This window comes from Centruroides vittatus, unplaced genomic scaffold, assembly GCF_030686945.1.
Source record: "Centruroides vittatus isolate TY-2023 unplaced genomic scaffold, ASM3068694v2 scaffold_576, whole genome shotgun sequence".
In the NCBI taxonomy this organism is placed as follows: Eukaryota; Metazoa; Arthropoda; class Arachnida; order Scorpiones; family Buthidae; genus Centruroides; species Centruroides vittatus.
Genome location: NW_027122713.1, coordinates 1,849,044 through 1,863,920, shown reverse-complemented (window position 1 = coordinate 1,863,920; position 14,877 = coordinate 1,849,044). Strand labels below are relative to the sequence as shown.

General features: G+C 29.5%; 1 protein-coding gene across 1 annotated transcript in view; it reads right to left on the bottom strand.

Moving 5' to 3' along the window:
- The window catches only part of LOC136989454 (uncharacterized), a 105,531-nt gene extending 90,992 nt beyond the window's left edge, over window positions 1-14,539 (bottom strand). Inside the window, exon 1 of the mRNA XM_067287608.1 lies at window positions 14,463-14,539. Coding sequence (XP_067143709.1) covers window positions 14,463-14,539 — 77 coding nt within the window. The remainder of the gene's footprint in view (window positions 1-14,462) is intronic.
- Between the last annotated feature and the right edge of the window lie 338 nt (window positions 14,540-14,877).

Sequence of the window (14,877 nt, the reverse complement as noted above, 5' to 3'; positions counted from 1 at the left end):
AAAAAAGTAAAAATGATTCCAGTTTGTTCCGTTACGCAAGCTATCATCTAAACGTCACAGTTTGCAGTGATGTGCGACGTCTCTTTACAAATGATCACACACAAGAATCATACATCTGCCACTCAGCATCTCATCATACTGTCAACCCATGGACTTTCTTCTGTCCAACTTTCACTTTTTTTAACGTTTTCGATTCTAAATGAAAGAAGAAAATGTTTAGATAGAACTTATTTCCTTCTTTTGGCAAGAGTATCACATGAGGTTATCATATGAGAATTTCTGTAAGGATAAAGTGGATGTAAATTTTAATGTGAGTCGTTTCTAGAGAGGCTCCTGCTATGAGTGATCAATGTTCTTGTCTATTAGAGATACTTTGATATTTAATAGTTGTTTCCAGAGATAATCATGTTCTGAAGTTATGTTTTTAATTATGTTTTCGTTTCCAGAAATTCTGATAATCTGAATGTTAATTATGTTTTTGTTTACGTTCTAGACATCCAATCTTCTTGCTCTTCGAAGGATATCGATGTTCTAAACATAAAATATACTTGTATCCCGAGAGATGCTGATGTTTCGAATGTTCACATTAAAAATGTCTACTTACATTCTGGATGTTTAATATTACCTGCATAATAGTATGTTTACACTGCAAGTGATGTCATTCTTTGAAAGAACGTCTTGTGTACGACATGACGTTCTTTCAGAATTGAAGTTCTACAAGCACGCAAATTGTAAATTGTATTGAACTTTTAAATCTTTCAAAGCATGTATTTCAATGATTTAAAAGACTAGAAGTTCAATACTAAAATTATTTTAGCTTTCTGTGTGTTGCATCATCTCATAATGATGAGCTAAGAGATCAATCAATAAGTATATTTATATTTATTTATGTAAAATAACAAAATACCGTGCTAAACATACGTCGTAAAAAGTGTAAGATTTTCGTGTACAGAATGCTTAGTTTAACAGGAAGAAGTGCAGGGTAAACGTGTTAAAGTAAGAATGTCAGTGTGTTAGTACGAGCTTCTTCATAACGTCATTCAAAATAGTAGGCTTTGCACATTATTATCATGTATACCTGCACAATACCTTCATTTATGGAGCAGCACAATATAAATGCATTAATTGTACACACCAAGCATAATAGCCTGAGGTATTTGATGGTATAAGTATATAAACATCTATATATTTATATGAGGAGCTTGTCAAAGAGGCAGCATCTAAGCTAACAAGAATAAGTTAATCCTTTCCTGTTATAGGTTAATTCTATTATAAACAATAGCAAATCCTGTTAACATGAACTTCGCGCCATCTATGAACAAAGTTTGAAATTTTACATAATATAAATCCTACAACAAACAAATCTTGTAACAAATGTGTGAATAATAATGCCTCTAGCGCTAAATTATTTATAAAATTTTAAATATTTAAAGGTTGTAAGTGTTAAAGAAAAGGTAATGTTATAGATATGTTAGACGTTAAGATATAGTGTGTTGAATTAACAATAAATGCTAAATAATAGTTGCTAAGGTATAGGGTAATTAATAAAAGAATAGATGCTGAAATACTATTAATAGAAGAATAATGTTGAAGTACGAACTATTAATATATTGAAGTACAGACTGTTAGTACAGTAATAGTTTTGAAGTATATGCTGTTAATAACGTATTTTTTGAGATACATTATTGCAAAGATTTGTTAGAACTATTAATACAAGGATTCTGTTGAAGTATGGGCTAATAATACAAGGATTCAATCCAGACTACTGAATAACAGTTCTACTGAGATACACGCTTTTAATATAGTAACTTGTTGATGTATAGGATAATAATACAAGAATATCTAATAAAAATCCATTAAATGCATAGAATAACATATTCTACATTCAACTATTTAACATATATCCGAATATACATGTAATTTAATATAAAATAAGTAGAAAATGCGTGTAAACTAATACAACAGTAACACAAAAGTAATGTTTCCGCTAGCAATACCCAAGTGCATTTTTATTCTTCATCTCGAAATCGTAATTCTAACAAATGTAATTATTTAAAAATATTATTTCTCCTCATCTTGCGCACAAAATATTTACCTATTAGAATAAAAAAAAACAAAAGAGAATTACGTTGAACAATCGATAATTTCATTTTCTTTCTAGTAAGAATATAATGAGTAACGTGACCACGATACAGAAATTATCTATGTATAATTGATAACACTGAAAAAATAATAATAATAATTCTAGAATATCAACGAAACCTAAATGAATTCTAGAGAAAAAGAAGATTTTTTCTAGATTAAAATTTAATCAAAATTATGAATTTTACAAATTTCGATCCATAAAAGTGGGCAAGTTACAGTATCAAATTATTCATAGGATAAATAATTTAAGATCTTTTTTTTGTAATTATTCTTATAATTCTTTGGGTTTTGGTCAAGAGAATATCATCATTTTTAATGAAAACTTGAGAATCGATCCATAAAAACACCCTAACACTTTTTTTGTTGCGTGCTTTTCTGTCGAAAATTTCAACGCGTCATTCATTTTCATGCTATAACGTTGGCCCAATAATGGCTTTCGTTCCCCTATTCTATTTTTATAGTGTAATCTACTTTCAACGAAACTTTCTAAAAAAAAATACTGAAAAAATATTTATATATTTTTGAATTATAACGTAGAACAATATCCAGAAATATGCATCTTCTTCTTATGTTATACACACATATAAAGTTACGTGCTACATTGAACTTTATCTTCTCGAATTGATTGTCTAAATTACAATGCGTGTTTTTTTTTGAAGGATTCTAAAAATCTTATATAATATAAATACCGTTTCATACGTTAGACATTGATTAATTTCGAGTATATATAATTTATAGTCTAACAGCTATTTTTGTATAAAAGTCTGTAGTTTAATTACATCAACACTATTCTTGTATTAATAATTTGTACTTCGTTAGTATGCTTTTATAAATAATTTGTATCGTAAAAGTATTTTTACGATACAATTTATTTATAAAAGCATAACTCGATACATGAACATAATCCTTAAATTGATAGCCTGTACCTCGACAGCATTTTTGTATGAACACTAGTACCTTAATAGTATTCTAATTGTCTATAGGCAATTAACACCAGAATATACTTATATTGAGTATTGTTAATTGACTTTAGGCTCATAATTATTCTGTACAGTACGTTCAGTAGTACAATACATTCTTCTACTGCAAATTTTTGTTGAAGAATGTTAAACTATAGCATTGCGATCATCTATCTATAACCCTGTTGTAGAGAAATTTTGAATTGAAATCACGTGACTTCCGATCCAGACCGGAATTACGTTTATACTGTAGTTAATCTGTTCCTTTCGTCCGTGGACTGGAAGTCAGGTGATTTTTTAAAATTAAAAGATGATAAAAACTGCAGCCCAGCGTTATGGTTAGTTCCTTGCTTTCTGGGAAAATAAATAATCCTCATTGTCCACTATCTTAAAAATTCTCACTGTTTATTAATATCAATTTTTAATAAAGAAATTTTTACACTAATTGACCTGAAAGATTTTGCACGACTGTACATACAATCAAACCCCGATATAGCGCACTTCTAAAACAGCATCAACCTGATAAAGGACCAGTGAATACTCGTAAACTGATCTTCTCCATAATTTGAGAAACTTCCAGCATCTAAATACCGTGCCTCAAATTTGCTAGTGGACCTCATTAACAATATGCCTCAGTTTAGCGCTAACATTCCATTTAGTGCGTTAAGAAGCGATTATTCAGTTTTTTCTATCTCCTTTACACTTTGAAGAACAATAATCACTCGTGCCATCACCGTAAATAGTAAGTAAATATCGTGTAAATTATCGATATTTCTGCACATTAATGTTAAATAAACATAGACATGATACTATAGATAACAAAAGTTCGTGTTACTGTCAAAAGCTATCAATCATACGTTAAGTATGGCGTAAACAAGGTAGAGCATACAGCTCTATTATCTGAAACGATCTCTGAGAAATTGTTTTCGGGATCATTTGTTTTTTTCTTAGCTTAAAACATTTACTTCAAAAAATATAAATTATTTAGTGCTCGAGTTCGTATGTACTGTCTGTCTGAGCGAGTGCATCAAAAAAATTTCGTTCCCTATTAAGGTAACGAAAATAGTTTGCAGTGTTGTTTTACAACCAGTATCTCGTGAACTACCTGTTGAAAAGCTTCACCATATACATTTTTTACTTTAAAAATCTTTTGAATTTTTTTAACTGCAAGTGATTGTTTTAAACAATTAGCCCATAATCGCATAAAGTGATAATTATGAAAAGATTTTTCAATTGTAAGCAACGTTGTAAAATGTTACAGTGTTGTGCTCATGAACTGATAGTTCGCAGGCTACCGGTTGGAAAACACTACTGTAAAGTGTTTTCGCTACATTATTTAATAGCGAACCATTACACTTAATTTCTTTATCTGTTGAACATAAATAATACAAGAGATATTTATACAGTTTGACAATTAATATAAATTAGTTTTCGATCAGATAAACGATATCTGTATTCATCTCTGCTTTCTTTTATAGATGACAGCAGTAGACGCCCTTGCTGCCATTCCATTTACTTACTATACGTCATAATACAGATAGAAGATTAAAAAAACAGTAAAGAAAAAAATACATTCTCATTATCAATTCTTCAAGCATCGTTTGCTGAGATCTGTGCCACCTGGCACAACTGTTCAGGTATTACTGGGCGTGTGTTGGTGTTAACGATACTACAAACCATCCAAATTTAAACTATGATTATTGAGATTAATTTCCAGAAAAAAAAATTATATACACGACTTATTTTCGATTTTATGTATTTTTAATTAGTTTTGATGGTTTAATTAGTTGATAAATTCCATCAAGGTAAGCTTGTTTCGCTCTGTTTCATTCTTGTCACGTGACACTGTTACGTTTACGTTTTTTATGTGGACACTTTAATCACTTGCTGTTATGTTACGCTGTAAAATTCTATTGTAAAAGACACTGTAAAATTACATTCTTAATGATACTGTAAATTACATTGTAAAGGATGTTGCAAAATAAACATGTATAAGACATTTTTATATAAATAAACATGTATACATTACATCATTTAATGATTAATTTGAAACTTTTCAATAAAGTATTTACATTTTAAAATATTATTTTGTATTTATCTGATTCAGTTCGAGATGTACAGTACATTATTTATATTTAACATTAAACTCTCAGAGCCTCTCGAGTAATTTGTCTCTAATTTGTAAAAGTAAAATTAACTCGAAGAGTAAGAAGAGCAAAAAACGTCACTTATTTTTAATTCATAAATTTTGCTTTAATTTTAATAACGAAGTTTCATTAATTCTCACTCTCTCTCGCTCTCTCTCTCTCTCTTTACATCTTGAAATATTAAATTACAGAAATTTAAAATTTTCATCATCTTTAAGGCGTGAAATGTGTTAAAGATAATGCTGATTTGTTTTTATAATTAAATATACGTGTAAAATTATTATTATTTAATTAATTAATACTGTAAAATTATCTTTTAAAGGATGCTGTAAAATTATATTGTAAAGAATGCTGTAAAATTAATGGACCCCCCATATACATGTATATGGGGGGGTCCATTGGTGTGAAGCTTCCAAGTTTGTAAGTTTCAAATCAACACCAAAGTAAATACCAAAGGAATTTCTAAGGTTTCTTTGGTGTTTGCTGTTACACCAAACTCAGGTGTTAAGGTATTAATCAATTACAGCATCCTTTTAGAATATACGTATATTAATTAAGTTTAAAAATTGAAGGATGACATAAAATGTATACAATAATAATAGAGAAATTATTGTTAAGGAAGGTTGTTAAGTATAATTGTAAAATAAATTAAAAGTTAGTTAAATGTGTAATTATTAAATATATTAAGCAAGATACAGTAGAACTTCAAATAACGCTCACCTCCCAACAACGGATGCCTCTAAACAGCGGCCATTTTTACGCGAACTTCTTTTTAAGCAAAATGTGTATGAAATAACCTCCAAACAACGGCCACCTACGAACAATGTGCATTTTTATGTTATATTCAATAGAATTTCAGAATTTTCTAGAATTATAAATGATTCTGGAATTTCAGTCTTCTTATAAAAGATTTAGTAGAATTCTTGTTCTAGAGACATATGATTCTGGGAAATTACAGTCTTCTAGAGTGATAAAAGATTCTGGAAAATTATAATGTTCTAGAGATTATTCTATATAATTATAATTTTCTATAATTGTACTAGCTAGAATATAGTTCAATTTATAGAACTGTAAAAAATACTGTAGAATTTCAAATTTCTAGAATTGCATAATATTCCGCAGAACTCTAAATTACTAGAATTATATAAAATCCTATGATATACTGTTTTATAGAATTCTATCAGATTTTAGAAAATTCCAGTTTTCTGTAAAATCCTGGAAAATTATGTAAAATCCTCGAATTCTAATCGTCTAGAATTGTATTGAATATTGTTCTTGATACAATTACTTGATTCTAGAACTGATGCAATTCTTTTGTATGGATTCTGGAATTCTAATCGAATTAATTCTCGAATTGTATCAATTCTGGAATTGATTAACAAGAAAAATTCTAGAACTTTTTACATTTTAACCAACCTTTATGAAGCTTGTGTAGAGATTTTTTTCTCGTATTTTTTTCTACTTTACAAGTATTGATATGACGAGATTAATCTACGTAACAATTGTTTAAAAGGTGGTAGTGTGTGGTAAATAGTCGAAGCACGAATTCTTCTCAGCAACGAAGTGCAAAGTTCATCAACGATAGCAACCCCGCCTTTCATAACACCTAAGTCCCTATCTAATTTACGCTAGCTAAGCAAGGGAAGTGACGAAACTCATCTATCATACTTTCACACCAACCGATGACGTCACTGAGGCATTACGGAATGGTGGTTAAACACAATCAAATGCCTTCATTTCTCTCACTAGGCCATTAATAAATGTCTTATTATTTCGATTTGTTATATCAACCGTTTATTACCTCTAACACAACAAGTATGACTGGATTTATTTTATAAATTCGTCGGTGATGGATGCGCAATCGCGGATGCATTTGCACCAAAATCTAATTATACGTTTAACACTTTAGAACAATGTTTACGTTACGTCATACAGCAACATGTGAACAGTTGATTTACTGAGAAGAACGCAAATAAGTTGATTTTTTATTTGTTAATTTCGATTAAATCGTGTACGGGTCGTTCGTCGGTGTTTTCTTCGTGGAATTTCAGAGTTTCTAGAGATAACGCAAGTTATCTTTGTTCTAGAATCAATAACAGTTCTGCTCATTAACTTTTTAAAAAAGCTTGAGGCATTAAAATGCCTGAATTATTCAGAACAAATCGTTAACAAGATGCTAAAAAAATTAGAGAAGAGTCGAATTGTTTTTCATCAGCTGAAACTCGAACCAAATTTCATTTATTTATGCCTTCAAGATATGATAAAACTTTCTCATTATTTAATATCAGATAATTAACCTTTAATTTATTAAATTTTTTTTTTAAAAGTAAGAAAAATTAGATTTTATAATGTACTTTAGTTGATAAAGTAGTCATTTTTATAATTATTAATTTTTTTTAATTAAACAATAATTTAATAAATGGTTTGAGTATCTTAAATATTAAAAACTTACATTTATTCTCCTGTTAAAAAATTAAATAATTAATAATAAATTATTTATTATAAAAATGTTAATTTTTTATTCTAATTTATGGATGTAAAGTACTAAAAAATGTAACTTGGTTACGTCAAAAGTAAATGACAAATTTAATTTATAAAGTAAAGAATAATTACTTAAAAAATTTGAACAGATTATTTATTTTATATATTTTACTTTAATAATTTTAATTAATTTGTAATTAATGTTTTTTATGCATTTTTTAAATCTAGATAAGTAACATTTTCTCATACTTTACATTTAAAAATTAAAAACAAAAAATTATATAAAAAATTAAATTTGTGTAATACATTTTTTGTATCATTTATTATAGAAATTTGATTTTTGTAGAATTTTTGTATTATTTATTATAGAAATTTAAGTCTTCTATAGTTTTTTTTTTGGTCTTTTATTTATAATTTATGAGTGTAAAGTATACAAAAATGTAACTTAGTTACAATATTTAATGTATAATCTAAGGAAGAATTATAGAAAAATATAAAATAAATAATTTACTAGATTTTATTTTCATTTATTTACAATTAAAGATATTTATGAATGAGCGAATTTCAGTGAAGAATGCGTAATTCAATTTTATGAAATTTTACATAAAGGATGGCTCAAACGTCAGTTAACCAAGATATATTATTTTTCAATTTTTACCTGTGAAATATATCGTGGTTTTAGATTTTTACATGCCTAGTTCTTAGAAATATAAGTCGGTTAGCAGACTTTTAGGCCATTTTTCATAATTAAAAATGTAATTTACTTAAATTATATGCAGCAAATTCTAGAATTGACTCATAGAAGTTATATGGTTAGGTGTAAACATTTGTTTCTCAAAAATAATCTAAATAATTAATGTAAGTTTTTTACATTCCATTAGTAACCAAGTGGATAAAACCAATGGCAGTTGACGTAGTGGATAACCAAGTGGATAAAACCAGTGGACGAACCCATAACAGTGTTAGTCATGGGTTCGTACCTCGCTAACGGGCTGGCTACGTGAAGATTTCATGGTTTTATTCACGTGTCTAACATTTAATAAGGGGCCATTTTCTTATAGAAAACTTCTCCTTCTTTCTTGGCCTTTCTGCAAGGAAGAGTGGATGAGGGCAATTTGATTGTAGCTGATAAACGAGGAAGTGCTGGATGAGGACAATTTAATTATAGAGAATGGAAGAGGAAGAGCTGGATGAGGACAATTTGATTGTACGTAATGGAAGAGGAAAAGCTAGATGAGGGCAATGAAACACATCGTTCATCTGTTGTGTTGCCTTCTTCCATCGTCTACATTCAAAATTTTTGAATCTATATATTCTAGGCGATAAATATCATTTAATATTAAAATAATGTTGCTCTGCATCTTTATAAGAAGATTATTTAAAATATTAGACAATTGATAAAAGATGCAGAGCAACAGCGGCATCTTAATTCTGATGGATAGACGAGGAAGATGTTGAGAGCATTATTTTAATATTAAACGATTGATAAGAAGATGAAGAGTAAGAAAACCTTAATTCTGATGGATAGACGAAGAAGATGTAAAGAGGCATTACTTTGTTATTAAATAATTTATGAAAACATGCAGCGCAAGAGCATCTTAACAACTTTTCTTGATGGATGGATGAAGAAGACGGAAAAAAGCATTATTTTAATGTGAAAACTCTCAAGATAAATCTTCGAATTTTGCTTTCAGCAACAGTATTTTAAACTAGAATTCTTCAAGAAGTTTATGATTTTAAAATTTATTTTATGTTACACGTGCAGCATAAGATATATGAGTGAAAGTTTCGTTAGTCATGCTGTCTGTACATACAGAATATCTCACAAACCTCTCCATGTCTTAATGCATTTTTAAAATGATGCCAATATCAATTATACATAAAAATGAGCGATTTAGTTGATGAGATTGTTAGAATGATTGTTGAAGAAAACAGCACTATTATTTTGTTTATTAGCATCTTCTTTGTTGTTTCACACAATATTCTATTTGCTTTTAAGAATAAAAATTTCATGTTTACATGTGATACCATATTAAAAAATTTATATATTTTCAACTAAATTTCACTTAATTTACTTGAATTTATTGTAAAATTGATCACAAGATGGCTGAAAATAGTACAACCACGTGATCAAATCTCAATTTAATTTTTCTATCACACACACACACATATATATATATACATTATTGTTTTTGATTATTCTTTGTCATGTGATCAAATCAAAGTTCAATTTCTTGGTCACGCAATTTTTAAACAATATAAATTCTATTGCTTTTGTTACGTGATTGGAGCCAACCAGTTTCCGTGACACATGGAATAATTGCATCTCACTCGCTGGCACGTGATCAAAATGTTCTTTAGCTTCTTCACGCTATTGATTTGGTCACCTGTGCGGAAATTATTGACTTGGCACGTGATTAAATCGTCTTCGTTCTTATCACGTGATAAAAACGCTTAATAGCGCGTATCATGTGATCTTGTGCAACAAATTCGTGGGATGGATCTAAGCGTGTGACAGCTGTAAGTGGCTCCAAGTGACGTGCTACTGTATACAGTGAAGCATCGCTTCGATTGTATTGCGTGGTGTAGAGAATAATGCACTGAAAGCTTCTGAAAGGGGGATTTTTTCCTCTCAGTGAAAGCTATTTTTAGATTGGTGTACAACTTAGATAATTCCTGTAAACTCTATTTAGAATTAATGATGCTAATTAGAGATTACAAGCACTAATAAGCTGCCTTAAACATTCTCTTAGCGGTTTTATTTCTCTTGTTTTTTTTCCTTCTTCACTTTCAACAAATTTCTTCTTCTTCTCGTTAATTAATTCGAGAATAATATAAAAATATAATTCATTAAATATTTAAAATATTGATTAAACTTTCAAACTATTTAATTATTATTTTATAATATTGCTTGTTACATAAACAAATTTGTTAAGCAGTTAACCAAGTTACAACTTCATTTCTACGCTATTTTATTAGCCATAAAACTATATAAAAGGCATATAAGAGGCCTCTTTTGCCATGAAATATCTAAAAATATGAGAGCCTGATTGCATACTTGTAGCAGGAGGCCTTAACTGTATGTACTTGTAGCGTGATTTTAACTGTATATATCTGCATGCATTTGTAGCACGACATTCTGACTTCTAAGTGAGGTTATAATGCATACTTACAGCGTGAGGGTAATGCATACCTGTATGTACTTGTAGCGTGAGGGTCTAAATGTATACTTGAAGAGCAAGTCCTTAACTGTACACTCGTAGCATAAAGCCGTAAGCTGCAGCCTGTTACCTTATGCATAAACTCGACCCTGACTTCATCAAAACCATCACATTCATTTTTATTCAGTTTTCCAACACGTGGTTTCGATCAATAAAGCAATAAAATTTCTTGTCACGTGACGAGATGCAATCCAATTTTCATTCCTGTTCAAAGGAATATTCGTTTCTGACTGATATGAAATGATAAATCACTCGTTTCCGATCGATATTTAAGTGTTTATCTGATCGAAAAACAATCACGCTCTTTAATATCTCTTCATATAAAGTACACACGTGACACGTGATTTTGCTGGATTTATACTTTAATACCACGTGACTACACATAAATATGTTGTACTATTTCACTTATTTTCATTCACGTGATTTAATTATCGATTGTTTGAGGGGACAAAAATGCTACAACACGATAATTTGCGTGCAGTTACTGAGTTAATAGTAATTTATATCAGTCACTAATATCATAATCATCTATCTAATCATAATTAATTCAATATAAATATCATAAAGTTAAATGGTTTGTTAATTATTAATATTATCTATAATTAAATTAAGTAAGGTTAATGTAGTTAATAAAGGCTGTAATTGCCTTCTAGCATCAGCTGATGCAACAGCAGGAAGCAACAGCATGCCTGGGAGCAACGACTCTTGCATACGAAATTTGACCCCATAAAATAAATTATAAGAAAGTTTTATAAGAGATAAACTTTTAAATATTAAATGTTTATATTTTATGTCATACAGGCACGTGATTTTTGGCATAAATTACAAATTATGAAGCGAATCTTCACTATTAAAGTAAGTAGTATTTTCTAATGCGAATTCCTCATCTGTCAAGTTAACGGTGGTAGTAGGCCAATTACAATAATCACGTGACACCTTATCGATTTTTGGGCACGTCACGTGACTAACCTCTTCACTTTTAACGCGGCCCCATCTCCTAGATCCTGTTATTTCCAATAGCAGGCATAAGAACTGGGTCAGGTGTTGCTACTTATTTTTTGCTCCTAATGGAAGTTTCTGTAGATTTTTTAAATACATTATCTCTAATTATAATTCTTCAATCAATTTTTATTTTAAATTAAATTCTTTCCCTAAAAAATTTGGGCTAAAATTCCCGGGGAAAAAAGTTTGACTTCAGGGCATCGCTGCTGTTTATTCTGATAGTTAATTGAGGCTAAACAGAATTATTTTTCGAATTATTTTCTGCGAGGAATAATTCCTTAGGGAAGAATTTTTTGTTAATTAATTCAAAGAATAATTCTAATAATTAATCTACAATTTGTCAAAAGATAGTTATTACCTGTGGTAAATTAATCCTAAACTTTTTCTGCTTGTTAATTCCTACTTAAGAGAAGGTAAGTAGCGACTGTGCGGATTCTCAGGTTTCTCTAATAAATTTCTACTAAGACCATAGTTATAATCTGTAATAACGGATCCTCAGTTTAGAAACAGATAGTCATCACCTGTAAAAATTGATCCTCAATGTGGAAACCGATAGTTATCATCTATTATTGGCCTTTAATTCTTTCTAGGGGGTTAATCTTCAATTAGTTAACAAAATAGGTAATTAATTCCCATCTTTTCAGAGATATTCTTTCCTTGTCCTCTTCGTAATTTAGCTTCTGACAGCCAGTCTATTATATTTAATCCCCATTTTTCAATCAAAACTTCAGTTTTAAACACCCATTTTAGTGATAAATCACACTACTAAGAATCAAACAAAACTTTTCTAACTATGAATCACGCGATTTAATAGGACTTTCAGGACAATATACTAGTATAATTTCCTTTATTTTTTTACAAAAACAACATCTTTGACACTAAAAAAAATTGAATTACATTAAGCTTACCTTCACACATGTCTCTTATGAAGTATGGCCCAAACATTCCTAAATTTCCATACACATATTAAGGAATGATGTAAGTAATTTTTATATATGTTTCTGTTTACCATTCCAAAAAACAGAAACGCATTTATTCTTTCAGTGTGGGAACTGTTTTTCTTCTCTTAAAAGGATATTTTCCATTGTATCACAGGGGGTGGCATCATAAATTTGCTGAGTCGACTTTCTAAACTGGAAAATGTGGGGTACCCCTTCAAACAAGAAAAGAATGCTGACGTCAGTATCACACATCCCTACGTAGTAATTCCGTCATTTCCAGTCTTATTCGCAAAATTTACTAGCAGAATTTTTGATGGAAGTCGTAAAGAACGAAGTTCCATTTTGAACTTTTGTTGCTCTTATCGCTTCGACATTATTTTCTTTCCTTTTTTTCCATCGTTTTTCCCACCCTTCTAATATAAACTACACCATTGGCCTGCAATTTGAAAAAAAGACCTAAAATGTCTGTCTGCTGTCTGTTTGTCCTTTATCTCGAGAACGGTGTAAGATAAATTAAAATAGAGACGAGATGTAAAAGGCAGAAAGGTAGGAGACCCCGATTAACATCATAGAAACTTCCGCTCTACGCTGGAAATCACGTTTCAATTAGAGAACCTCTTTCTAGAACGGCGTTATGTATATAACCGGCACGTCTCGGTTGTTATCAGGAAAAGTATGATGTACAGGGGAAAGACTACTAATCTGAGGTGGAGAGCATATATTTTAAATAAAATAGATTAAAAATATGATTTACAATTGTTATGGTTATAATTTGTGACACGTGATGGTATTCACTAACCTGTGTCGCGTGACAAATAGACGTACAAAAAAAGGTTTGCATATAATTTATTTCTGTCTTCTAATGGAAACCATTTATACTTTTCATGTGATTAACTTAATGAAGTTTAACAATGTTTTCAATTAAATAAGTAGATAAAAGGGGGATTGATTTAAAGTATAATTCCAGAAATTTTTTAATGTTAAATTAAATAATGGATATCTTCTTTAAATATAAAAGCTTAAATGGAAGAATATTTAGTGAACTTTAGGTATGAGCATTGATTTCATTGTTACTTACAGGGATCGTGATTTCTCTGGTAGGAAATTATGTTTTTCTTAATCTAAAAGTATAAATAATTATGTGATTTTGTGTAAAACGTTTAATTCGGTAAGACAAAAACGAGTTTAAACATGTATTTTAACCTGTTTTTACTGAATAATTCACATAAAAGTTGCAACTTCTTGAGACCACCGAAGAATATTAAAAACTATCTGAGAAAAGTGTGATTATTGAGGTTCTTTTTTATGTTAAATTATGTAAAACAATTAAAAATTGATACACAAATGCATACATAAGGAATTTCGTCTTTTTTCTCATATTTTTTTAGCATAAATTTCGTTTATCTTATTAAACGAGCATGTATAGAGATCGATTTTGCTGATTTCTTCCTTTACTTTGCTAAAAATGAGAATATTTTTTAAATTTTTCCATAGAAAATGTTTAATTTAATAAGATAAAAATCTATTTAAGCATATATTTTAATTTGTTTTCACACAATAATTTACTTAGCAACGTCATCAACTGCATCAAGACCATCGAAGAATGGAGGAATATCAGAGAAAAATCTCATAAATCTATCCATAAAAGTTTTTTGAACCCAATTTCCAAGTTAAATTCTATAAAATAACTATAAAAATAACAAATTTACGAAGAAAAGATGAGGAGAAAAATGCTTAATATTCTCAGCATCTTGTTGAAAGGAAGCGATTCAGAAAGTTGTTCCATAGAAACTTTAAGATGGAAGAAATCAGTTGATTGCTTCGAGCTAGAAACTCAATTTTTTCTTCTTTACTTCTTCGATATCATTCGGTTCGAAAGCCTTGAGCAAAATAGCAAAAAAAGAGGAAAAGTATAAACATCAGGAAAGTTACAGCATCCCTGTGAATTAACCATATATCGATGTCCTTTCTTCTGCTCTCT